Consider the following 25,456-nt stretch of genomic DNA (forward strand, 5'->3'; position numbering starts at 1 on the left):
GTAGCTTCCTTCTGAGCTCCCTGATGGGTGCATCCCTTTCCTTTTGTGACACATGGGCATGCCTTGTCCCCCAGTGCCTTTCCCATGACTCTGCCACTCTGGGTGGGAGCTCCCCCGCCCCTTCCTGAGACCTCTGATAGCCTCACATGCTACTCACTCCAAAACCGATGCACCAGGTCCTAATACCCTCATCACCATCTGCCCAGGACCTCACATCCAACTGTATGGAATTCCCCTCCCATTTCAACAATTTCATGTGACCTTGGACATCACAGCTCTGCCAGGTCAAACCCCAAGGTAACATCTCTCCACAGCCATGTCTCTGTTCTGGCCTCCAGGATATAAGTTGAGAGGAACCCAGGACGTCTGAGGTCCGAGCCAGGACAGGTAGGTGCTGCTTGACCTTGATCTTTAATTGAGGGGGCTTGTTTGAGATGATTTCAAGGGTCCTTCCTCCGATAATAAAATACCATAACCTCCTAGGAATCCCTGCGTCCCTCCTGTCCTGCTGCCACCACAGAGGGACTCTGGTCCGAGCCTGGATCCCCTGCCCACTTCGTCATACGTCTCTCCTGTTTCCTCCACCAGCCCCAGGGCCCTCCTGTGCACTCTCCCTGCTGGCAGTGCTCCCCTTAACCCACCCTCCTCCCTGTCCTCTCCGCCCCCTCCATCTCGGACCCTGTCCAGCCAGACCATCGCGGGCAATGCAGCCCCGTGTCCTCACTCTTGGGCCCTGACCTAGAATGACCCTCCAAAACAGCCGGAATGCCCACTCTTCAAGGCACAGCTTCCATATTTTCCACGAACCCTGTAGCCTTCAGGCCACGCAGGCCTGAGTTTAAATCCAGATCCTGCCACTTTGTGACCTTGGGCAAACTCCTGAAAGTTTTCTTAATCTGAAAAATGGAAGTAATTGTCATTGCCACATCACCAGGAAGTAAGAATTAAATCTTATGTCGGCGAGGTGCTTGGCACATTGTAAACACTCAGCAAACTAACTTATTATTACATCCTCCCACCAACACACTCACCTGCGAGGCCTGCCTTCTAGACATTTCACCAGAGATGAATTTCACTCCTCTCCCACCTCATGCTGGCTCTCTGACCCATAGCCCCGTCTCCAGTGTAAATTTGTGGATGAAGCTGCTAAGGGGCTCTGTGAGACACCCCATCCCTGGGCACCCCACTTTCCAACAGCCGGTTCCCCAGAACTCCAGGAGGATCCCTTGCATGGGACAGGAGGGGCAGTGGGGTGGGCGTACTGTTGGCCCCCCAGGGGCACGACTGCATTTGTGCACTGTGAACCTCTCAAAGGGTGGGTGTCCCCAGGATTCTGGCACCCTAGGCACCTCCAACTCCTCCCTGAGGCGAGGCCTCAGAGCTTCAGAGATTAAAGGAGGGGGCCACCCAGACAACCAAGAGGGAGGAGCTGAGGCTTCCCTCGGAAGGATATTCGGACGACAAGAACGGTCCTCTCCTGGTGGAAAGGACAGGGCACTGGGTGGGACCTGGGAGGAAGCAGAACGAACTTCTTGTTCCACCCCCCACCCCTCAGTATCATGTCATTAGGCACAGTCTCCCCACATGCTGGGTAGAGAGGACCCCGCACATGCTGGGTAGAGAGGACCCCGAGGCCCCCAAGCCATAAAGGAGTCCTTTGGGTCCTGGACAACAGCCAGGAGCTGGTTTCCTCCTTGTCACCATAAGGGCAACATGAACAGTGTGAGCCCAGGGTGAGTGAGCCCTTCTGTCACCAGGCACTGCTCTGAGCACCTGAGGCTCACCCACTCATTTATCTCCCCTGCAACACTGCGGGGAAGACTTTTTACCCCCATTTCACAGATGAGGAAACTGAGGCTCAGAGAGGTTGCGGGACTCGCTCAAGGTCACACAGCGATTAACCAGGATTGGGACCCCAGTGGGTTGCCTGGAGCCCTGAGTCCTACTCTTACTCACCTCACCACCCTGCCCCCTTGCCTGGCGTGGTCTCTGCTGCAGGCCTCGCAGACTAGGCAGGGGGCCTAGACTGCCTCTGTTGGCAGGAATCCCTGCCCACCATGCCGCCCCAGGGTGGAGGCAGCAGACACCCCTCCCTTACCTGCAGCTGCTGCTGGGACTAGGTCTTGGTCCCACATACGCCCAGCTTCGCCCCTGTGCAGGAAAATTTGAGGGGAAAATTGGCTGAAGGGCAGGAAGAATGTACAGGGAAGGAGGCCCCAGCCTCCTGATGGTAGGGGGGCTCCTGAGAGAGGACTGGGGGTGGGGACCAGAGCCTAACATCTCCCCAGAGGGTGGCCCGAGGATGGCATCAAGACAGCAGTGGCCACCAACCTCTGATTTCTTCTGCGTGGGGAAACAAGTGATGGGCAGAGGGTCCAAAGGAGCCCACCATAGCTGTGGGGTTAGGGTGAGCATTCCCTCAGGGAAACCAACCCCTGTTTGAGGGGGAAACACAGGCCCTGCCCTCAGGAGCCCCCATCTAAGGAGAAAACCATCCTTGCTATCAGGGGCCAAGTAGGATGGGGCGGCAATCCCTACTCTTGTGAAGTCCCAGTCTGAGCAGAAGCTGTCTACAGCTGCCACCCCCGACGTCAGGCAGGAGGTTGCGTGAGGGAATTGAAGGAAGCCTCCTGCTTGGGAGTGGTGTGCAGCTTGTAGCAGAGCTGCCACTGAGGACACGATGGAGAGGAGGGGACTTGGGTGGGGAGTGGAGTATGGTCAAGGGAAGGTCAAGCTGTCCAGCTGGGTGTGCTCAAAGCTGGGAACCCAGAGAGATAAGGGGCTGTTGGAGGCCAGTGGGCCCTACAATTGAGCTCCAGGGGAGCTGGCCCAGAAGGCCACGGGAGACGTGTCACTCAGGACCAGCAAGATCTCCCCACCTGGAAGACCAAGGAACCAGGGCCACAGAAGTTGTAGGAATGTGCTTCAGCCTAGGAGGTCCGGGCCACAGACTGGGGTCTCTGTGTGGTCTTGGGCATGTTGCAGGAGGGGATCCAGACTCCCACAGGCCCAAAGCCCTCCATGGTGAAATGAAACCCTGGGAGGCCGTGTAACATGGCGAGGGTAAGTTAGGACAGACTCACCCTGGTGGTGTCTGGGGTGCCAACCAAAGGGGTAGAGGGTGGGATAGATGGACCAGATGGGCCAGTCCCTTCTAGGTCCCAGATAGAAGGCAAAGGTGGGGATAGGGGTGGCCAGGGAGGAGGGGGACCCTGGAATATGGGATGTACCTCTCACCGACCAGCTGTTTGACTTTGGGAGGCTCGCGTAGCCTCTCAGAGCCTTAGTTTCCCCACCTGTAAAATGAGAAACACAGTCTCCCCCTCCTGGATAATTGTGGGCTTCCAGGGAATATCACACAGTAGGTCCTAATTCCTCAGAGCCCCTACACCCTGGAGGAGGTTTCCAAGATGTCTCAAGGGTGAAGGAACAATTGACTCAGACTTGCTGAGCATCTGGGTCTGGAATGGCAGGTGGTTGGATGGGGGGGAGGGGGAGTCACCCTGTTCCCAGCATTGATGTCAGCGCCTCCTGGGAAATCACCTTCTCACCTCTCCTGGGCCTAAAATAGAGCTGGGGGGGCCTGTCATGAGCCAGAGGCAGCTCCCTCCCTGGCAGAGGCCCTGGGTCCCTGGGGAAGCAGAGGACCCAGCAAGGGGATCCCTGCCTCCATTCCTGCTCCTCAGTGATCTGTGGTCTCCCAGTGTGGTGTGAGGATGCTCTGGCTTGGGGCACAAAGTCAGGGTGAGGCCTCACCAGCGGGGCTCACGCGTCTTACCACACCCTAACCCATCACTGACTCTTAGGATTCCTAGCAGGGGTCAGAGATCCCAAGCCCCCAGTGTGGGCACCCACCTTGCCCAGGAACCTGGGAGCTGAGCTGAGGGCACAGCTGGGGAGGTAGGTTGGGAGGCCAGATGGTCTATAGACAGGGCAACCTAGTTTGGCGAGAGAGGGGAGGCTGGGGCTGCAGAGGTATCTTCTGCTCCTCAAAGATGTGGGCTGGCAAGGGAGGGACAGAAATTGGACATGCTAACCTCATGTAAATTACCTGGCTAGTTTATATATTTAGGGGAAGGGGAAAGAATTGAGGTGTCCTGTGTGAGGGACTCAGCCCAGTGAGGGGAGGACCCCCCCCCCCCCCCCGTGACAGCAATGCCTGAAGCCCTCCTGGAGGCAAGGGCATCATTCACCCAGAGAAGGAGGCTGCTGGATGGAAAGGGGTCTGGCCCAAGAGTTTGAGAGGACCCAGCAGTGCCCTACTCCACCGGGAGAGATCCCAGAGGCACTGAGTTGGGTTGGCCGCAAGAGCCCCTGCCCCTCGCTTCCATCCCTGGGGCCTCAGCCTTCCCAGCTCCAATAGCCTTCAGTGGAGCAGGGCTCTGGGGGCTGGGTCCAGGGAAGCCCTCTCCCGGGTACGAAGCCAGAGGGGTGACCCCAGGCGGGGCAGCCACGCCCCCGCACCTCGATCGCGCGGGTCCCCAGAAGAGCCGTCACCAGATCAGAGCCCGGGGGTCCCTCTGTACCCTGCCTCCCTCCCCCTATGAATCGACGGGTCCTCGGAGCTCCCCAAGCAAGGGCAGCCGAGGAGGGGATCGCGAGGTGGAAACCGCGTGCGCCCAGCCCTGCACCTGCCGAGGGGGCCGAGGAGGGGCGGGAAGGCTGGTCCCGGGCGGCGCCTCTTTTGTCCTCCCGTCGCGGCGGCCCCGGCCCGGCCTAGCTGCGGGTGGGGGTGGGGGGCCGCGGAGGGCGGGGGCGGGCCCTCGGCTCACGTGCTCGCCGCTCGGCTCTTAACCCGGCCCGCAGCCCCGCCGGGATGGCCGCGTCCGGAGCGCGCTGAGCCGGGCGTCCTCCCTGCCGCCGTCGCCGCAGCCGCCGGCCCGCGCACCGCTCCCGCCCCTCTCCCGACTGCCCGGCGCCCCCGCCCGCGGCTCCCGCAGCCCGCGCCTCCCCGCCCGCCCTTCCTCCCGCCCGCGCCGCGCAGCTCGCCGCCGCAGCCCCCGGACCCGGAGGATTATGAGCGAGCCATGAGGCGGCTGCGGCGCTGGGCGTTCGCGGCGCTGCTGCTGCTGCTGCTGCCGCTGCTCCCCTCGCCCGGTGAGTGACCCCCGCCCGGCCCGGCCTCGGCGCCCCCTCCCTGCCCCCGCCCCGGGTTTTGCGGCGGTTTCTGCTGCAGCCACATTTTCCTGCAGTGCTCGGGGTGACAGCAGGTCCAGAGCGCGGGAGGGCGTGGGGGGGGGGGAGGGAGGGTGCGTGCACCCACCTGTCCACATCTGCCCCCCACTGCGGCCAGCCCCCTGCCGCCGGCCGGCGGACTCTGCAGGTCTGTGAGGCTTTGGTGGGGGGGCAGTCGTGACGGTCGGGCTGGAGTGCAGCTCCTGGCCCCCTCCCCATCGGGTTCTTGCCTCGGCAGGGCAGCAGATCCTCCCACCCAGATCCCCCCAGGGTTCCAGGGGCCACATCAGAGTGGGGGATGGGCTGCCGTACCCACCCCATTCCCGTCTCTTGCCCCATGGTGGGCATCTGTCTGCAGCTATGCCCTTTTCTCCCCAGGTGTGGGGACCCGGGGTCCCGCCGGAGCTCTGCGCTGGAGGGTCTCTCCCCCGTTGGGGGGCATGGAAGCCCCGGAGGTCACAGAGCCCAGCCGTCTGGTGGGGGAGAGCTCCGGGGGAGAGGTCCGAAAGCAGCAGTTGGACACCAGGGTCCGCCAGGAGCCTCCCGGTGGCCCGGTGAGTGGGGCCGGCAGTGAGGCCAGGGGGCTGGAGCAGGCCTTAGAGCCCAGGGGAGACCACGGGGCAGCCAGGGCTTGGGCGCCTGCCTCCCCAGCAGCCGGCTCCTGCAGCTTCCCCTTCTGTACAATGGGCTACCGAGGGGGTGCTGGAGCCCGCTAGTGGGAGCACACACCTGCCCCTCTCCAGGCCCCCTCCCATCAGGGTGGGGATCCCCTGCCCTCCGCGGACCTAGAAGGCCCAGGGCTCAATCCAGCCTTGGTCAGCTTTCCGCCAGCCCCCTCTCCTGCCAAAGCAAGCCGTCCTACACCAGATGGGGCTTGGGGAGGGCAGTGAGAGGCAGGAAGAAGCAGCTAAGAGGCCAATCAGGGGTTAGGGCTGCTGGGTGCCCGCCACAGCCACCCTCAGTGGGCTTTTTTGGGGACCAGCTTAGTGCTTGCTTCTGCCTCAGTTTCCCCCTGTGCCCTGATCGAATTGTTGTTCTCCTTTCCGTTCTCGCTGTGGGTGGGCCTTGGGAAAATGTTCAAGGCCCCAAGCTCACTCACAAATGCCCACTCCACTCACCCACTGTCCCTTTCAGCTGCCAGGCCCCTCCTGCCTCCCTGAGGAAGGTTGGGAATGAAGGAGATTAATTGCAATTAATAATTAATTAATGTCCTGTGAATAATAATCACCCAGATGGAATATTCATTCAGCATGCCTAGGCTCTCCAGGAGCTCGAAGCTGCAAGTTAGCCAGGCCAAGGGGTCGGCGAGGGCAGGAAGGCAAAGGCCTGGCAGAAATAGGAGGAGGCGAGAGACTCAGAGGAGTACAATCAAGGTCTGGGAAGTTTTGGCAGCTGGGAGTGGTGGGAGGTAAATTGGGCTGGGCAGAGGGAGGAAGCAGGGAAACGGAGGCTAACATTGCGGACATCTGTCAGACTGGCTTCTGGCCCTGCCTAATGTACTTGGTTAAAAGCCCTTGGGGGGGTGGAGGGGGCTGTGGCGTTGCCGGGGGGTGGGGGGGCGGGGGTACTCGGGGAAATGGAATGGAGCAGGAAGGCGGCATGCATAATAGATGGACCATCACTCAGGGCAGTGTGGGGTGGGGGAGGGGTGGTTAATGGTCCTGAGCGGGCAGGCCTGGTGAAGATGGGGAGGGGTGGGGGGAGGTGGGCTGGGAGGGAGGGGAAGGCGGTGGAGGCTGCCTTTGGGGCCTGCCCAGGCTCCCTGGCAGGTGGTAGATGGGCAGTAGGCATGGTCCCAGGGCCAGGGATAGGGTGTCCTTGCTGGGTTTGGCCCTTGGTCTGACTTTCTTCCTTGGTGGCCCCCTACCTGTGAACCGTGCACCCCAAGTCTGTGTTGGCTGGGAGTTGGCTGCCGTTCCTGGCTGCTGGGAGTCTGACTGGTGTCTTAGGGGATGTCCAGATTGGAGGATGGGGTGGTACCACAGTGGGGTCAGAGGACAGGGATGAGGGAAAGCCGGGGGGCCAGGGAAGGCTGAAGAGTGGGTGCTCCTTCGGCTTAGTCCTTCCTGAAGAGAAAGAGTGGGGGCAGGAGTCTGAGGTATGGTGGTACCTGTGATGGTGGGGAGACGGGGATGGGTGCGCTTGGACTGGATGGGTTGAGTATGCAGAGGATGGGGGAGTCTCTCTGGGTGTCTCTCTGCTGGGTGAGTGGGTGGCATGTGTGCATGTGTTACAGTGTGTGAGTGACCAAGTCTGAATAAGCCCAACCGGGTGTCTGGAGGGTGGGAGTGGAGCTTCTGTGGAGCTGTGGGGCAGTGGTCACGGTCGCTTCCAGTGGGGATCTCTCTGGGACTGAGCCTTCCCTGGGACCTCCCTGCAGCCTCCCAATGAGGCTCACTCATTGTCCTGACTTGTCTGTACCCCATTTTCCCCTGGGGTGGAATTCTTACAGCTCCGTAAGGCGGGTAACTTTTGTCTGCCCATTTTGCAGATGAGCAAACTGCGGCTCAGAGAGATTAAGTAACTTGCCCAAAGTCAATGCGATCTTAATCAGTGGGGTGATTTTCTCCAAGAGCAGGGATCTTCCCACAGTGCCGTTCTGCCTCCAGGCACTCTCTGGGTTTTGGCACGGGGGTGGGGGTGGGGGGGGCATTTCCCAACCTCCCTCCCCCCACCCCAGCCCAGCACAAGGTGGAGGAAGGCCAAGGGAGACAGAAAGACATGTCCAGAATATTCCCACCTGACCGGAAGGAGGCCCCTCTAGCTCCCACTTGGCATTTCTCCCTGGAGCACTTCTGGCCTCAGAACCTCAGGGGCCGATGGTGGAGCCCGTGCAGCGTTGAGCCCAATGTCCCAACAGGAAGTGTCCCACCCTGCTGCTGTGTGGTTTTGTCTGAAGTTCTTGCACCCATTTGGGATCTCAAGCCAAACAAGGTCTTGGGTCAGCAGCAAGATCTCCATCTGCTGTGGGTCATGTGACAAGTTTGGGGGCACGTGCGGGCCGGCAGGGATGGGATGGTGGGAACCAGGGTGCTCACCTGCTCTGGCCTTGGGCCAGCACCTTTCTGAGCCCGGATCCCTCAAATCAGGATGATGAGAACATTGATCTCAGACCCACCCACTGCCAGGAGGTAGTGATGGGGAAAGACTCCTGGGTTTTGTGAGGGGGGACCAGGGAGAGCGAAGCAGTCCAGGAAGGAGTTCGAAGCTAGAGAAATTACAATTTACTGGGCCCTCAATGGGACAGGCACTGTTCTACCTTTCTATGTTATTAATTTATTTCATCCGCATCACAACTCCAGGAGGTGGGGCTATTATTATTCCCATTTCACAGATGGGGAAACAGGCACAGAGAGGTGAAGTAACTACCCCAGGTCACTCAGCACTTAAGCAGCATGGTCAAGCTTGATTTTCAGGGCAGCCCTCTTAGCCAGTGCATGCTGGCCCCTCGCTCAAGGGTACAGCAAAGAGAGGCCCAGGGGACTCTGCCCTCCTTGCCACGGCTCTCAACATCTCACTAATGTCCAGTTTGGAAACAGGCTAGGCCTGAGGCCGAGAGGTCGGGGAGCTTCTGGAAGTGTAGAAATCTGGGATCACAGGGAGCCTGCAGCTGGGTGTGAGGCGGAAGAACAAGCAGGGCCTCAGTGTACAGTTGGGCTGGTTGTTCACTGCACAAGGGTGCCCGGGCCAGTGGGCTGAATGAATCGGAGGACTCGTGAGGCTGCCTGTGTTCTGAAGGGACCCTTTTTCTAATCCACACGAAGCGGCTGTGCAGGTTGTGCCGCCCCCTGAAAAACCCAGCCTCCTTCGGAACCAAGGAGAGGGCAGGATGTGAGTTAGTGAACGGGGGCGTGGAGGGTCCCAGGCCCAGGAGTCAGCTGGCAGAGGGGACCTCAGTCTCTGGGTTGAGCTCCTGTGAGAGCTGCCCAGACCAGCATTTGCCACCTGAAAGCCCTTAACCGAGGACGTGTGCTGTGGTGTCTGCGTTTTCTTGCTGAGGAGGAGTGGGGGGCAGTTAGGCAAGGCTCAGTCCTCAGCCCCTTGCAAGATGGCAGTCACGGGCAGGAAGCCACAGGGCCTGTGCCTGGAGCCCTAGTACCTGCCCTGGGTCAAGGTCACAGCTCTGACCTGGGATCAGAGGCAGGAGGGGGTTCCTGGGAGGGGGCTGGTGGCTGGAAGGATTTGTGCTGGGCCCAGCTCGCTCCAGGGTGGGCCCTGAACGAGCCCTGCCGTGAGGCTGGGCAGAGGGAGAGTTCATGCAGGAAGCTCAGCTTCCATTCGAAAGGCTGTACCTGTGGCTTTGGCGCGGGACAGCCTCAGTGGGTCCTGGCTCCCCTGCTTCTGACTGAGTGGCCTGGGCAAGCCTTCCGAACCCCACCTTCCCCATCCATGAGATGGGGGTAACTAGTCTCTACTTCGCCCAGGCTGCTGTGAGGATTAGAGGAGATGATGGGTGTCAGGTGTCCTGCCTGGGATCCGGCAGGAGCAGATGTTCAACATCTGGCCTCCTGAGTGTCCGGGGCCAGGTGTGGCAGGAGGGCTGGGTGTCAGGAACAGGAGTCAGGGCATTTGGGGTTACCTGTCAGACTCCGTGCAGGGTTGGGGGAGGGGCAACGTGGCAGGAGTCTTGAGTCCTCCCCAGCCAGACTCCAGCCTGTGGGCTTGGCCTCACCAAAGCACCCCTCCTGGCTGCCTGGAGGGACCCAGCTGCCCAGAGTCTGTCCCCAGAGAGACTAATGACCCTGTAAGGAGTCACTCTGTCCTCAAGCATTTAGGTCAAATCCCATTATCGGAAGTTGGTCCAACTGTTCTCACTATCTGGGACTCCCGCTGTCCTGCCGAAAAGTGCAGGCTCGGCGCATCTTGGGGGACCAGGGCTGGGAAGGCGGGGATTTCTCCCAGGTGGGGCTCCTGCCTCTCTGGCTCCTCCCCCTCTGCCACCACCAGCCCACGCGGTTTCTCCAGTGCCTCAAAGCCCTGTTCAGCTGGAACATTTACGCTTCCTTTTTCATTGATTATTATATTACTAATCCTTGTGAGAAAAACACATGTAAAAGGGCTTTCATTTAGTCCTCATGACAGCATCATTTTACCAGTGGGGAAACTGAGGCTCAGAGAGGGTAAGCAGCTCACTCGGCCCTTCTGATGCCTTTCCTTCAACATAAGTGTTGAGCCCCTGGGCAAGGAAAAAGGTGGGTGTAGCCCGAACCCCAGGGGACTAAAGGCCGCCCCTGTGAAGAATTGAATCAGTGACCAAAGAAATCGATGTGCCCGAGGTCCCAGGGATAGAGAGGGGCCGAAGCCCTGTCAGGTGGGTGGGTGGGTGCATGCCCTGTGGTCGCAGACGAGGGTGAGGAGAAGGTCCTGGGAGGAGATGGAAGCTTGGGAGGAGGGATTCAGGGTAACTGTTTGAGGGGTAGCGCCTGGATGTTCAAACTTTCTGAGGTGTTTGGGAACCCGAAAGATATTTAGGCTTCCCCTTCCCGAGACTGTGATTCTGTAGGTCTGGGGTGGAGGCCTGGCATCTGTATTTGTGATTCTGGGACTTCAGTGGGGATTTTGCCTTCTTGCCTCCACACTCATATCTGGTGGGGGGCAAGCAGGTGCCTGGAGAGTGGACCAGCTGGCGACAGGGGAGGGTGAGGTCACCGCAGCCAGGTGGTCACAGCGGCCATGAGAGACAGGAACTCCGGCCCGAGGGTGAGCCTCGACCCAGCTTCTCCCAAGCGTGGCCCTGGGCCAGTCACCTCCAAGTGTCCCTCCCTGGCGTTTATAAAATGAGCACCAGACCGCCCGGGCAGGTTGAGATCCAATGAGCCTGAGCACGTGAGAGCCAGTGGCCGGGGAGCGAGAGGCAAGCACGGGGCACAGGGTGGAGGCCCGGTCGGCCGGTCACCAGCAGCGCTGAGCTGGGTGCAAAGGAGGGCAGCAGTCGGGGACAGGAGGGGCTCCTGAGGGAGGGACTGAGGGATAGCGAGAGAGGTCAGGGACAGGTCTGGCAGGATGCAGGCCAGGAGCAGTTTGGATTTGATAGAACATGGGCTGAAAGCTCGGCTGGGAGTGTGTGGGTTGGTGGGGGGAGCTTAAGACTCTGGTGCCAGCAGGAACCCCCTACCCGGGCGCCTGGGGTCCAGAGGGCCTGGGGACTGAGGTGGCTTTGCCTGATCTTTCTCTTCCTGCGGACAGGGGGTGTCCCCCCCAGTGCCCCTGCATCGGGCCAGGTTAGGCAAACGTGCCCCATTATCTACTTTCCGTCCTCTTCTTCCCATAGCCTTTGGTGGTTCCCCCAACCCCTCCTGGGCTTGCCTCCCAGTCCCAGCAGCTGCCCTTGCACTGCCCCAGGATCCTACCTGGCCTGAACCCTGTGTCCTGCTGGGGAAGAGGGCCTCCCAGCCCCACAGTTAGGCCTTGCCAGGTAAGGAGAGGGATGAGGCCTCAGCAGGCTGCAGGAAGTGGTGGGGACAAAGGCCACCTGGTGTCTGCTCCCGCATCGGTCCGGGCTTTACCCTGAGTTGGGGTCAGCTTGGTCTGCACAGAGAGTGGGGAGGCCAGATGGGTTAGCTCGCTGACTTTCTGAGTGGGGGAGATTCTGCAAGCACCAGGGTCGACTCTTCCAGAATCCCCCAGGCCCAGGACAACCTCTGCCACACAAGGCAACCTTGCAGCCTTGCATCTGGGCTCATCTTACCATTTTCAGTGGGAAAATCTGAGGCTCAGAGAGGTTGCTTTAGAGAGCGGAATCAAGGCAAGGGGCCTGGACAGGCTGCTCTCCTGGGTGGCCAGCATAGGGGCCGGTATACAGGCTTGTCAGCGGGGGCCAGAAAGAACAAGCAGGAACAGACCTGAGGGCAAGAGAGGGCAGAGGTGGTCCAGACAGGGATGGGTGGGGAAGGCAGAGATAGTCCAAGTCCAGGAGGGGAGAGGGAGGGCAGGGATGGTCCAGACAGGGATGGGTGGGGAAGGCAGAGGTAGTCCAAGTCCAGGAGGGGAGAGGGAGGGGAGGGGTGGTCCAGACCAAGGAGTTAGGGTATTGGGGACAGAGCTGGTCGAGGCCCAGGGGCAGGGGGAGGGCAGGGGTTGTCCAGACCAAGGTGGGGAGAGGGAAGCAGTGACTCCTTGTCTTTGACTTTCTATTTCAAATCTGGTTGACGCTCTATGGGCTCAGGATGGAGCTTGGAGCCTCGGTCAGCCTGGGGTGGGGTGAGTCAGTGTCTTTGGGGCTCAGAGGGCTGCCTACCTCACCCTGACTCCCAGGGCCTCTCATGGACACTGGGCCGTTTCCATCTTACCTCACCGTTGAGGGGAGAAGGCCCTAGAAGCTGGTTCCCTAGGCTTGAATCCCAGCTCTACCACTTCTTAGCCTTACGACCATTGGCATGTTAGTTAGCCTCTCTGTGCCTCAGTTTCCCCATATGTTAGATGAGGATAACATTAGTATCTATCCCACTGGGTTGTAGTGAAGATCAAATACGATGATACTTGTAAAGTGTTTAGAACAGTGCCTGGCGCACAAGCGCTCATGAAGATTAGGAATCTGGGGGGCTGATGAGGAAGCCGACTACACCAGGCTATGGAGTTTTGTGACATCGGGGCTCCCCTCCATCTTGTAACCTGCTCCCCCAGAAAGAAAGGCAGCCAACAAACTTCCTCACATCTGTACAGCCCAGTGGTGGGCCCCTCATCTGGGGATCTGGATTTCAGTCTCCTTAAACGGACGGGGATGAACAGAAGTCTCCAGCCCCCCTCAGGCTCTCCCTGTGCTTTGAGATCTTTTGTAAGACCTGAGGCTTGGGCTGGGGATGTGGGAGCCGAGAAGGCTGACTTCTCCTCAGCCCAGACTCTCCTGCCCCTTCTTCTCTTGGGGTCGCTTTCCCTCCAGGCACACTAGCGTCAGGTCTGGAATCCGCACCCGCTACAGTAGCTGGGCACCCAGGCCTGGGAGGGCAGCCATCTTGCTCAGGCCTGGTACGTTGTCATGACAACCTGGAGCCTCCCAGCCCCACTGCAAAGGCCCCTCTGAAAAATTTATCAGGAAAACTTCCGTGTTTAAAAATTAACCATGGGATTGAAATATCAAAGATGAGCTGCTTTGGGCGAGGCAGAGGGCAATGGACTTGGGGGTAGAGGAGCCACGTTCTTTCCCCCGACAGGATGGCATTTGCCCATCATCCCAGCTTCCAGGGGCCCTGCGATCATTTCTAACCCATTCCACCCCTGTCTGCAGTGTACGAGGCCTCCTCCATAAGTTGAGGCTAGGGCCAAGGTAGGGGGACAGGAAGGGAGGGGCCTGCTTCAGCAGGGCCCTGGGGTCACACTGCACCCCATCTCCTGTTTGCCTTTTTCCCGTGATACTTCTCGGGGCCTCCCTTTAGTTCACCTGTGGGTGAGCGTGGCCCTGCCAGCAGCAGGGAGGGCCTGGCGTGAGGCAGTGGGCAGGCTGAGCTGCCCCTGCCCATCCCTACCGTAGACTGGCCCCAGGGCCACACCAGAGAGGGTGGGCTGGCACCCAGAGAGCCAGGAGGCCTGTGCCCCGGGATGCGTGCTCCTGCCCCTCCCCCCAGGAAAGGAACAGGGTCTTGGAGGAAGATGAGCTTGGAGGAAAGCATCTTCCCCCTAGATCAATGGTACCCACAGCTACTGGGCCTGGGTCATCCCCTCCCCAGGGCTACTCCCCTTACTGGGGTTTCGCCAGTCCCCCCAGTTCCCACCTTCAGGCCTCCCCAGGTTGACTCCCCTTCTGCCTTCCCCCACTTTCTCCCAGCCTGTCCACCTGGCCCAGGTGAGTTTCGTCATCCCAGCCTTCAACTCAAACTTCACTCTGGACCTGGAGCTGAACCAGTGAGTGTGGCCTTGAGTCTGGGGGAAGGGCAGCAGGCGGGCAGGCTGGCTGGGGCAGGGCACCTGGATCTGAGCTGTGGTGGGACCCAAAGAGGACCCAGCCCCACTGTGACCCGCTCCTTCCTCCTGCCCACTCTGTCTGTTCCAGTCACCTTCTCTCTTCGCAATATGTGGAGCGCCACTTCAGCCGGGAGGGGCCCACCCAGCACAGCACCGTGAGTGCCTTTGGAAGGGGATGGGGAGGTGGTATGAAGGGACAGGTGGCCGGTGGAGATGGGGTCTGGGGTATATTCTACACTCGGGTTGGGCCTGGCCCCTCCAGGATTGGAGTCGGGGTGGCCTGTCGAATGGCATGGAGTCCTCAGCTCCCCTCGCCCAGCTCCAGAGGGCTGACCCCCAGCCAGCCTGTCTGCCAGCATGGAGATATTCCAGGACCCCCACTGCTCCATGCCCAGAATCTTCTGGCAGGGGGCGGTTGGGGCGACGCCCCTCTTGCTCAGCACCAAGGCCCTGGGAATTCCGGGCTGCCTGGGACCCCAGGGTCCCAGCCCTGAAGGCCCAGGGGTGCAAGCAAAGATGAATGGGTGTCTATAGATAGCCTCGGCCCTCCCCCTCCAGACTGGTCAGTAATCGGAGCACCAGTAATTCTGCAGGAAGCAGAGGGGAGGTGGTGCTCGTCCCCTCTGACCTGTGAGCCTGGCCAGGAGGACACACGCTGCTTACGTTTCCTCAGCCACAGACCATGCGTCCAGGGGTGGCCCACAGAGGCTGTGGCGTCTGTGAACACACCGTGTGTGAAATGGTGTGTGTGTGTTGGGGGTGAGTCCATAGCTTTCATCTGATTAAGTGAGCGGATCCGTGGTAAGTGCTTAGAGTGGTGCCTGGCACCCAGTAGGTGCTATATGAACGTCAGCTATTCTTCTCAGATGAGTCTGTGATCCCTGTACCAGCCCCAACTCATGGTTAAGAGCCACTGATGTGCCCCAAAGTCCTCACGTTGTAGGTGAGGTAAAGCAGGCCCAGAGAGGGCTAGGAACTTGCCCAAGGTGAAACAGCACATTAGGAGCATAGCCAGAGCAGAGCCGGGCTCCAGATCCCCAGGTGTATCCAGGGACCGCAGCCCTGCACACGGGGCAGCTTCAGCGGCCCTCACCCGTCCTCCTGCCTTCATGCGGGGAAGGGAGCATGTCCACTCACGCTCTCTGCTCCCCCAGGGGGCTGGAGACCACTGCTACTACCAGGGGAGGCTCCGAGGGAACCCGAACTCCTTTGCTGCCCTCTCCACCTGCCAGGGGCTGCAGTGAGTATGGGGAGGGGCTGGGCGGCCAGGATGAGCCTCCAGCCCTGGGGACGGTGGGGAGCTGTGTCTCTCTCGCTGCAGCGGGGTCTTCTCTGACGGGAACTTCACCTACATCATGGAGCCCCACGAGGTGGCCAGGCCTCAGGAAACCCTCCAGGTGAGCCCCTCCCTGGCCCCTCTGACAGCCCTGCCACGCTCGTCCCAATGGCTGTCACCTCAGTGGCTACTGCTGCCTCCTCATCCTCCTGCCTTGGTAACCTCAGCCTCACTGCCCTCGCCCGTGCCCCCAGCTCTGGTTCCCTCCCCCGTGCCCCCAGCTCCAATGTCCCCTCTGTCCCCCAAGTGACCTCCCATCGGGCTCCAGTGTCCTTTGCCCCTGTCTCTCAGGGTGCCCCCAGGTCTTGACCCCGGAATCTGAGCATCTGGGAGATCAGATCCGACATGGGAGCTCTGGCCAGTTCTGGGTCACCCTGGGGTGGGGTGGGGGGAAGGGCTGGAGATGTTCCCCCGCAACTGGGCTCAGAGCAGATCTGGTCGGCCTCCCCAAGAACTAATTTCCCCTCATTGCAGGGACCCCTTCCCCACCTCATTTACCGGACCCCTCTCCTCCCAGCCCCCCTCGGATGCAGGGAACCAGGTAAGGGAGGGAAAATGGGGCTAGGGAGGGGGTCAACTGTGCCCCCCTCACCGGCACCCTCCCCCCAGGCTGCCTGTTTGCTGCCCCTGCCCATTCTGCTTCTCCGAACCGACCAAGGCTGAGAAGGAAAAGGCAGGTATGGGGGCCCGCACAGACCTCCTGCTGCAGAGGCCTCAGGCTGTGGCCGGGAGCAGGAGGTCACCCCCATCCATAGCCGGGGCAAAGGAGGGCTCAGACTGATGTGGCTGGAAGCCAGGGAACCACCTCTGGCAGGAAGCGCCCACCCTAGGCCCTACCACTAGTGTCTAGGCAAACCGAGGCTGCCTGCCCTGGTACCAAGGCTGGATGGGACCCGCACAAGTGGGGAACCGACACTGTCTCTGGCTGGAGTCCAGCCCCTCCTTGAGTCTGTCTGTGGCTTGGCCACGATGCCAGGCATGGAGGGGACTGATTCCAAGTGCCCACCTCCCCCCCGCCAGGTCCGCAGGGGCCACCCTACAGTGCACAGTGAGACCAAGTATGTGGAGCTGATTGTGATCAACGACCACCAGCTGGTACAGTCCCAGGCTGGGAGTAACTTTGGGAGGAGGGGCTGGAAGCAGACTGGCCCTCCGCCCACTCTCTTCTCTCCCAGTTTGAGCAGATGCGACAGTCGGTGGTCCTCACCAGCAACTTTGCCAAGTCCGTGGTGAACCTGGCAGATGTGGTGAGCAGCCCTCCCTTCCCTTCCCTCTCCTCCCACCCCCCACGCCACCGCAGGCATCCTCAGGGTGAGCTCTCAAGGGCACCATCAGCCTCTGACCCCCACTTCCTGGAGGGACAGATTGAGACCTTCCTCCAGCCCTGTTCCCCCACACCCACTCCCACCCTCCAGCCCCAGCCCCCTCCTCATCTTCTCCCTTCTTGGCCCAGATGTACAAGGAACAGCTGAATACCCGCATCGTGCTGGTTGCCATGGAAACGTGGGCAGATGGGGACAAGATCCAGGTGCAGGATGACCTCCTGGAGACCCTGGCCCGGCTCATGGTCTACCGGCGGGAGGGCCTGCCTGAGCCCAGTGATGCCACCCACCTCTTCTCGTGAGTCCCTCACCCCATGAACCCTGCCAGCCTCTGCTGGTGGCTGTGGTGCACAGGGTTACTGAACATGGCTCTGGGCCAGGCACACTTGCAGGGTGTGGGGACTGGGCTCCCCTTGTACCTACTCCCAGCCATTTGCAGCAGTGGCTGGGCATCTTCCCCTGCATCTTAGGCTCAGGCCCCTTTTCCCTACCACCCGTGGTCTTCCTCTGCCCATACCTCCCCTTCGTCCCCTCTTCCCCTTTCAAATGGTCCCAGCATCCCTTCCTCAGGGCATCCCTTCCAATGCCCTAGTAGGGAAAAAAATCTGATAAAAGGTCCTTGCAGTTAGAGATGATCTATTAGGAATCCCTCATTTGGCTTAAGGGTAAATGAATCCAAAGAAGGGAAGGGAATTGCCTGAGGTCACACAGACTGACATGAAGGGCAGAACTCACCTCCTCATGGGGGGGGGGGGCTCACCTGTCTCCCCATCAGAGCCCAGGGGAGCCACCACGGGGAAGGCAGTGGGTTCTCCTGACAAGCCTCTCCCTTCCAGGGGCAGAACTTTCCAGAGCACCAGCAGTGGCGCTGCCTACGTGGGGGGCATCTGCTCGCTGTCCAGGGGTGGGGGTGTGAACGAGGTGAGCAGTGGGGGGGGCGTGGCCGGGTGGGAAGGAGAGGGGCTGCGAAGGGCATGAGCCCTGTGCCTTTGGGAGGGATGTAGACATCTTTGTGCTCCATCTTCCTCACCCCAAGTATGACAACATGGGGGCCATGGCGGTGACCTTGGCCCAGACGCTGGGGCAGAACCTGGGCATGATGTGGAATAAACACCGGAGCTCGGCAGGTATCAGTGAAGACCCTCACACCCCGCCCAGACCCACACTCTAGAGATGAAGAGGGTGCCCACGGGAGGGGGGCAGTTCTTCACCCTCCCTTATATTCACCTGGCTTACCTCTCAGGGGACTGCAAATGTCCGGACAACTGGCTGGGTTGCATCATGGAGGACACTGGGTGAGTTCTTGGGGACAAAACGGGGGAGGGTCTTGGGCAAAGGGAGTCCTAGAGCGAGCACTGGGTGACATTCTGGACCCGGTGGCCTCAAGAGATCCAGCTCTCTCTCGGGACCACTCAGAATTCCAGGAAGCACAGCTGTCTGTGGACACTGCATAGGGAGACGCACATTCCCCAGCCGGACGCCCGAATTGTTCAGGCTTGTAGTGCGCACTGTCGCCACTGGGCACCGCCAAAGCCTCATTTGGAGGCACCTTCCCTCCTTGGCGCACAAACCTCCGATTCCCGGAGTCCTGAGGTTTCGGGGAGAAGCCAGGAGCGGCGTCCCCTGCCCACTCCCGCTTGATGGGCAGGCGGGAGGATTCTCATGCAGTGTCCAGGCACATAGATCTTCAGCCTCCTCGAGATGGTGACCGAGTCCGCCGGTGCACCCCATCCCAGTCTTGAGAAAGGACGAGACAGTGGGCTGGCGGGGACTTAGCGGCACGGCCCCCTCATCCCTACCCAGGTTCTACCTACCCCGCAAGTTCTCGCGCTGTAGCATCGACGAGTATAACCAGTTTCTGCAGGAGGGCGGCGGGAGCTGCCTCTTCAACAAGCCCCTCAAGGTACCAGCCCCAGGGCTGGGAACGTGGGAGCGGGGCTTGGGCAGGGTCCCGGCCAGACTCCCGACACCTCTTCCCCGTCCAGCTCCTGGACCCGCCTGAGTGCGGGAACGGCTTCGTGGAGGCGGGGGAGGAGTGCGACTGCGGCTCGGTGCAGGTGCGAGACTAGTGCTGGTGCCAGGTGGGGGGCGGGGAACGCAGGGGTGAGTGCGAGGGAGGGTCTGGGTGGGGAGGGTCAGGGCTCGCCCTTTCCCTGCGTCCCTCAGGAGTGCAGCCGCGCGGGCGGGAACTGTTGCAAGAAATGCACCCTGACTCACGACGCCATGTGCAGCGACGGGCTCTGCTGTCGCCGCTGCAAGGTGAGGGGGACCCGCCGCTGGGACGGGAAGGAGCGGGGACCGGGAGGGACTGGGCTGCGGACGTCCAGATAGGGGGCGGGACTTAAGGAGGAGGAGCCGCTGGAGGCAAATCTGTAGGGGCGGGGCTTGACGCGAAGAAAGCGCCAATGGGGAGGGAGGAGCTGGGCGTGCGGCCCTCTCCGTTCTGTTGAAGGCGGAGCTACGGGGAGTGGGGCGGAGCACCTGTTGAGAAGTAGCGGGGTGGGCGGAGCCGTGAACGGATCTGGGGGCGGTGCTGAGTGGGCAGGGAGCGGGCGGGGAGGAGGCGGGAAGACGAGGGGTCGGTGGTTCTTGCTTGAGCCCCGCAATGCATCCCTTCCCTAGTACGAGCCGCGGGGTGTGTCCTGTCGAGAGGCCGTGAACGAATGCGACATCGCGGAGACCTGCACCGGGGACTCGAGCCAGGTCCGTCCGTCCCGGCCGCCCTGCGGAGTCCCGAGCGAGGCAACCACTATCCCTATCCGTTTAGCTCTGCTGGGTGACTGTTCTGCGCGCCCCTCCTCTCCGCTGCTGTAGTCGCCGCCGCTGATCAGCCTCCGTTTCTCATCTGAGAAAGGAGTTCTTCATGCCTTCTGGCTTTGTTCCTCCAATCGTTAAACCAGTATTTATAGTCTAGCTGGTGTTCCCAGTGCCTGGCGCAGTGCCTGGTGTCTACTAGGGATCACAGTGGATAATAATATTATTTAACCTCTAAGTCCTTATTACATACCAGGCATTCAGTGCTCCCAGCCCTGTGAAGGAGGTGCAGGAAACTGAGGGAGACTGGAGAAACTATGGGACCTGCCAATCCATGTGGTCTGAGTTCCCTCCTCTTGTCCTTGACCTGGAGGAGCCCTGGGACCTGAGCCCCCACCTGGTGGGCCTTTGGCACCCCTTTATTCTTCCCTGGAGCCGACCTCAGCTCCCAGTCCTGGGTCAGCTCTACTCAGTCCAGCCCCTTTCTCCGCAGTGTCCCCCCAACCTGCACAAGCTGGATGGTTACTACTGTGATCACGAACAGGTATGATGGGGTGGAGCTTCCACCCCCTGTGGGTCTCTGGCTCAGTGCAGTCTCTTGTCCTCAGTGTCTGTGTCCCTTGTCTCCTGTCTGTCCCTCAGGGCCGCTGCTACGGAGGTCGCTGCAAAACCCGGGACCGGCAGTGCCAGGCCCTTTGGGGCCATGGTGAGTCTTTGGCTGGAGATGGGAGAGGGGAACGTGGAATACCTGGAATGGAGAGGCTGGGGACAGGCTCTGGCTGAAATGCCTTCTGCCAGATGTGCGGCTCCCCAGGATCTCAGGGACCCAGCTGGACTTGGGGTCAGGCCTGAGGCCCCAGGTGGGTTCTGGAGTGGGTGGGGTGATGCCTGGCGTCATCTCCCTACAGCGGCTGCTGATCGCTTCTGTTACGAGAAGCTGAACGTGGAGGGGACAGAACGTGGGAACTGTGGGCGCAAGGGGTCAGGCTGGGTCCAGTGCAATAAACAGTGAGTAGTCAAAGCTCCTGGTTGGGCTTCCCCAGTTTTGGGGCTGGGGCTCTGGGGCTGGGCAGGGTTTTTTCAGAGATGGGGCGGGCTATGAGTCCCAGCGGGAGACTATGTGAAAAATCAGGGGGAGAGGGCAGGTACAAAGTCAGTTGTTGGGTCTGAGGTCAGACTTGGGGCCCACTGTCTCCACACTACCCCAACAGGGATGTGCTCTGTGGCTTCCTCCTCTGTGTCAACATTTCTGGAGCTCCTCGGCTGGGGGACTTAGGGGGAGACATCAGCAGCGTCACTTTCTACCACCAGGGCAAGGAGCTGGACTGCAGGTGTGGGCTGGGACCATGGCTGGGGAAGGGGAGGTTGCAGCCGTGATGGGGTCGGGGGCAAGGGCAGAGGTCGGCTGTGCTGTTTCCCCAGGGGTGGCCACGTGCAGCTGGCCGATGGTTCAGACCTGAGCTACGTAGAGGACGGCACAGCCTGCGGGCCCAACATGCTGTGCCTGGACCATCGCTGCCTGCCAGCCTCTGCCTTCAACTTCAGCACCTGCCCTGGCAGCGGGGAGCACCGGATCTGCTCCCACCACGGGGTGGGTGCCTGGAGGTCAGGGATCAGGGGAAGGGCTTACAAGTGGGGACAGGGCCCTGCTCACCTCTACCGGCCCCACCCCACCTCTAGGTCTGCAGCAATGAAGGGAAATGCATCTGTCAACCAGACTGGACGGGCAAGGACTGCAGTATCCACAACCCCCTGCCCACGTCTCTGCCCACAGGGGAGACGGAGAGATATAAGGGTGAGGCTGGAGCTGGCCAGGGTGGGGCTCCATCTTTCCTGTCCTCCATGACTGTCCCTGCCAACTGAGCCCTGCCCTCCTCCCTAGGTCCCAGCGGCACCAACATCATCATCGGCTCCATCGCCGGGGCTGTCCTGGTTGCAGCCATCGTCCTGGGCGGCACGGGCTGGGGATTTAAGTAAGACACACACATGGCCCCTGCACCCCCTGGCATCCTCTGGGGTTATCAGAACCCCAGGCTGTTGGAATTGAGGGGGCCTCCCTGAGCGGTTAACCAAACCGGAGCTCGCCTGTCACAATCCAAGCCAGCCCACAGCGTCTTGTCTTAACATTTAAAAAAATTGGTTGCTCACATTTAAAAAACCAGGAGATTTTACATTAAGAATCCTGATTTCCAGCTTCTCTTGAAATGTGAGAAGATGGGGGCGCCTTGTGCTTCAGTGCATCCCAGCCTGGCCACAGTGGAGCTGAGCAGGGAGCTGCCCGAGTCCTCAGTCCCCAGGCCCCACCCAGCCTACGGTGCTCTGTGGGCACCCGTGTCTGGGGCCCTCGAGCTGGTCTAACCCCTGAGTGTACAGAGGAGGACCTGAGGCTCAGGGTCATGCGGTGAGTTAGTTGCAGTCAGGACTCAAACCCAGGACCCAAGTTCAGTAGGTATTCCTGGTAGCGCTCCCTGGGCCTGTCATTAGCATCTAGGTCCTGGGGCCCCTGGCCCATCTCTGGGGCAAAGGGTCTCCCGGGAGCCAGAAGGCCCCTCCCTGGGAGAAGGACAAGGTCACAGACGGCTCCTTTTCCTTTCTCTGCCTGTCCTCTCCTTGGCTCCTGAAGAAACATCCGCCGAGGAAGGTATGACCCGACCCAGCAGGGGGCAGTGTGACGCCGGCCACGCCATCCCTCCCGCTGTCCCTGTCTCCTCCATCTCATTCGTCACCTCGCATTCTGTGGATGGGGAGCTGGGGCTGGTTCCTCCACCCTTGCTGTCACTGCTGTCACTACAGGGGTGGGAGAATCCCACTCCAGGAAGTGTCCTCGACTTGCCCCTTGCCCCTTCCTCCAGTCCACCCGCCCCCTCAGGCCTTGGTCGTTTAACTCCTGCCCTTCCTACGGCCAGACCACCTCTGGCCCCGTGGACCCTGGAGCTGTGCCCCCGCCCACACAGGCCCTAACCCCTGGGAAGGGAGCCTACCTCTGCGTCCCATCTGTTTTGTCTTTCATGTCACCGCTGTCTGACCTCCCGCCAGATCCCCTCCCTGACCAGCCTGTGACTTGCTGTCTCCAGGGCCCAGCACTGACCTCCCAGGGCCCAGCTCGAGGCTCTCCTGGGCCCTGCCTTATACCCTCCCCTGATGCCCCCTCTCCATTCCAGGTCTGGAGGAGCCTAAGCGCCCTCCCCCTCCCTCCGAGCCTGGCGTCCACCATCTCGGCCCTGAACCAGGAGTCTGCCCCCGCCCAGCCACGGAGGGAGGCATCAAGCAAATGTCTTCCGGGCTCAGCCCTTCAACCCCCGGCCCTACAAGGGCTTGGGGCCGGGTTGTGGCCCTGCCCTCACAACACCAGGGTGGACCAGGCCTGCAGGGCATTTCCCCCATGGTCCCCCACCCCACCTCATGCAGCTTTGGCCTTGCACACCAACTCTCCCTGTGTGAATGTACCTTCCATCATCACAGATTGCCACAGCTCAAGTTGGGTGGGGGGAGGACTAGAGGGGTGCCCCAGTGGGGCAGGCAGCCACCAGTGGGCATGGCCTGGGATGGCCCCTCCTCAAAACCTGGCAGCTGGGACCAGGCAGGGTTTAAGCTCTCTGGGACCTAGTGGGAGAGGGCTGACATCTACATTCTTTTTTTTTTTTTTTTAACTGAATCTCAACTGATGAATGTAACTTTGGGGGTGCTGGGGCCAGGGCAGTTGTGGGGATGTTTCGACATTTGCAGGAAGGACTGGAGGAGCTGAGGTCTGACCATCCCCGCCGTCCCTCCCCTGGGATGGTCACACCTGGAATCTTCTCACTGAACACAGACGTCCCCAAGCCAGGCAGGGGCCTGGCATCCCTGCTTGCCCCCTCCGCCCAGCCCTGCTGAGCTTGGAGAGAAGTAAGAGTGCTGATTCAAACCAAAGCTGCCTGTTCCGTGCCCAAGGCCTAGGTTATGGGTGCGGCAACCACATGTCCCAGATTGTCTTCAATTCCAAAACAACCGTCCTGCTGTCCCTGCCAGGACACATGTATTGGGGGGACGATCCTAGAAAATACAGTCCCTAAAATAACACGGCACCTTCCCCCTTTCAAGAAGGGTGATTCTGACTCAGGGTTTAGGTGCCCCCTGGCGTGGCCTGGAGGTTCCCGGCTGGGCCATCTTCCCAGGGAGCACTCTCCCAAGGACGGAAGGCCAGGGGTGGCCCAGTGCCTGGAGGGTTAGGGGCTCTGCCTGTGATGTGCAAGAGGACGTAGGAAAAGGCAAGTCTCATGTTTGATCCTCAGCTTCTAGAAAAGTCCTCAAGTCCCTGTCAAACCCATTCTGCTCCTTAACCCCACTCCAGGGCAGAGTAGTAAGTTTACAGTCGTTTTCCCCATTAGTCCTCTGATCCCCACTGCAGCTGAGCCCGAGACCGAGGCTGGCAGAATTCCTCAGTCCCCCCACAAACACAGTCCTGCCCAGGGCCTTTCCTCATGACCCTCGCTTGGGACAGAGGAGCTGGCTCCTTAACTGCTGAAAAAAAGCCGGCAGGGGCAAGCTGGGGGTGAAGCCACCTTCCGGATGAAAGCCACAAATGAACAGAGCCCGTCTTCCCAGGGATACCCCCACCCAGACCAGCAGGGGTTTCTGAACACCCCAGGGCCTTTGAGCTGCCTCCCCCTGGGGCATCTTTGAGGAGGAATCATGGAAGAAATGGCTCCCTGTTTATTTGCACCACCCCTCAGGGCAACCTGGGGACTGAGGCCCACTGACACCCTTTAAGGTGGCTGGATGCAGCTGCAGTGGGGTCCTTGATACTGAGCTCCAGCTGGTACTGCCCAAGTGAGGGGAGTGGATGGGGTACCCCTCTGGCCAGTACTGCCCCACCAGCCATACAAACTGAGGCAGGGGCAGGAGGCTGAGGGCCGGGTTTTGCACTATTGCTGCGGTACCTGAAGGCATCCTCTGGTGGTACACACGTGCACACAGGTGGCGATGCATCTGGCACAAGCATTTGGATCCACATCTCCGCACAAGTCTGAATACCTCTGCACGCACAGGCACACCTGTGTGTGCGTGCACATGGGGGTGGGGGTGGGCATGTGGAGAACACAAGACTTCCTGTGACCAGTCCACCTGGCTCCCAGCTGTCTGCATCCTCCTGCCCCACCCTGGCAGCGCCCACCCTGGCAGTGCCCAGGGAGGAGTGGAGGCCGCACTGACCTGGGCCTGGAACTGGCTCCATACAGCATCCTGTAAATATGTCATCTGGGGCTCGGGGTGGGGAGGCAGGGACAGGAACATCAATTAAAGATCATGTCCAGGGGCTTCCATGGAGCTCACACCGACTTGTGTCTCTCCTTTCTGTAAATGACCGCGCGGTGGCTCGGGACCCTTCCCTGTCCTCTCTGGCCCAGGAGGGAGTGTGATGACTGGGCACTGAAGGTGGGACGGGAGCACCCAGGACTGGGCTCTGGGAGGCTGGGGGGAAGGGGCGTAGCTTTCCATTCCCAGACAGGAAATAGGCATCGACTGGGTGGAGGGCCTGGCGCTTCCGCTTCCTTGCTCTCCTGACAAAGATAATGCTGTCTCTGGCTTCAGCAAAGCAGATGGGAGTTGAGTTAGGAAAGCATCTTACCAACAGGCAGAAGACCCAACTTCCCTTTTATGGTTGAAGCCAGAGCAGCCTGTCCTCACCTCCCAAGAGAGTCCAGAAAGCTGGATAAAACCGCTATCTGGTCCCAAGGGCACTGTGCTCTTGAGCCCACAGAGAATTTGCTCTTTCCTCACTGTGCCCGGAGCAGGAAGGGGCTGAGTAAGGCCAAGGCTGGGAGTCCCTCCCCCACTGGGGGCCCAGTTTGAGCCAAGAACCTCCTCCTCCCATCCTCCCCTCCAGAGCGTTTTGGGCCTGCAGATATCTTGCTCTGAAAGTCCTGCCTGTTCAGGGGAAAGATAAGATGAGAGAGGTTGGGGCAAGGATGGAGGAAGGGAAGGGTAGAGAAGA

The 25,456-nt window shown here is 60.4% G+C and overlaps 1 protein-coding gene across 1 annotated transcript; it reads left to right on the forward strand.

Moving 5' to 3' along the window:
• Window positions 1-4,428: 4,428 nt before the first annotated feature.
• On the forward strand, window positions 4,429-24,794 carry ADAM11 (ADAM metallopeptidase domain 11). The gene is made up of 26 exons (XM_033847840.2): window positions 4,429-5,097; window positions 5,554-5,729; window positions 13,937-14,013; window positions 14,162-14,228; window positions 15,228-15,313; window positions 15,395-15,470; window positions 15,884-15,950; window positions 16,019-16,086; window positions 16,430-16,504; window positions 16,585-16,656; window positions 16,863-17,029; window positions 17,568-17,652; window positions 17,768-17,858; window positions 17,975-18,026; window positions 18,535-18,634; window positions 18,717-18,788; window positions 18,898-18,990; window positions 19,354-19,434; window positions 19,979-20,029; window positions 20,128-20,191; window positions 20,394-20,493; window positions 20,697-20,816; window positions 20,908-21,076; window positions 21,166-21,280; window positions 21,368-21,458; window positions 22,109-24,794. The coding sequence occupies exons 1-26, from the start codon at window positions 5,028-5,030 to the stop codon at window positions 22,155-22,157; spliced, it is 2,334 nt and encodes a 777-aa protein (XP_033703731.1). The 5' UTR covers window positions 4,429-5,027; the 3' UTR covers window positions 22,158-24,794.
• The last annotated feature ends 662 nt before the right edge of the window (window positions 24,795-25,456 follow it).

The sequence above is a fragment of the Tursiops truncatus genome, chromosome 20, assembly GCF_011762595.2.
Source record: "Tursiops truncatus isolate mTurTru1 chromosome 20, mTurTru1.mat.Y, whole genome shotgun sequence".
In the NCBI taxonomy this organism is placed as follows: domain Eukaryota; kingdom Metazoa; phylum Chordata; class Mammalia; order Artiodactyla; family Delphinidae; genus Tursiops; species Tursiops truncatus.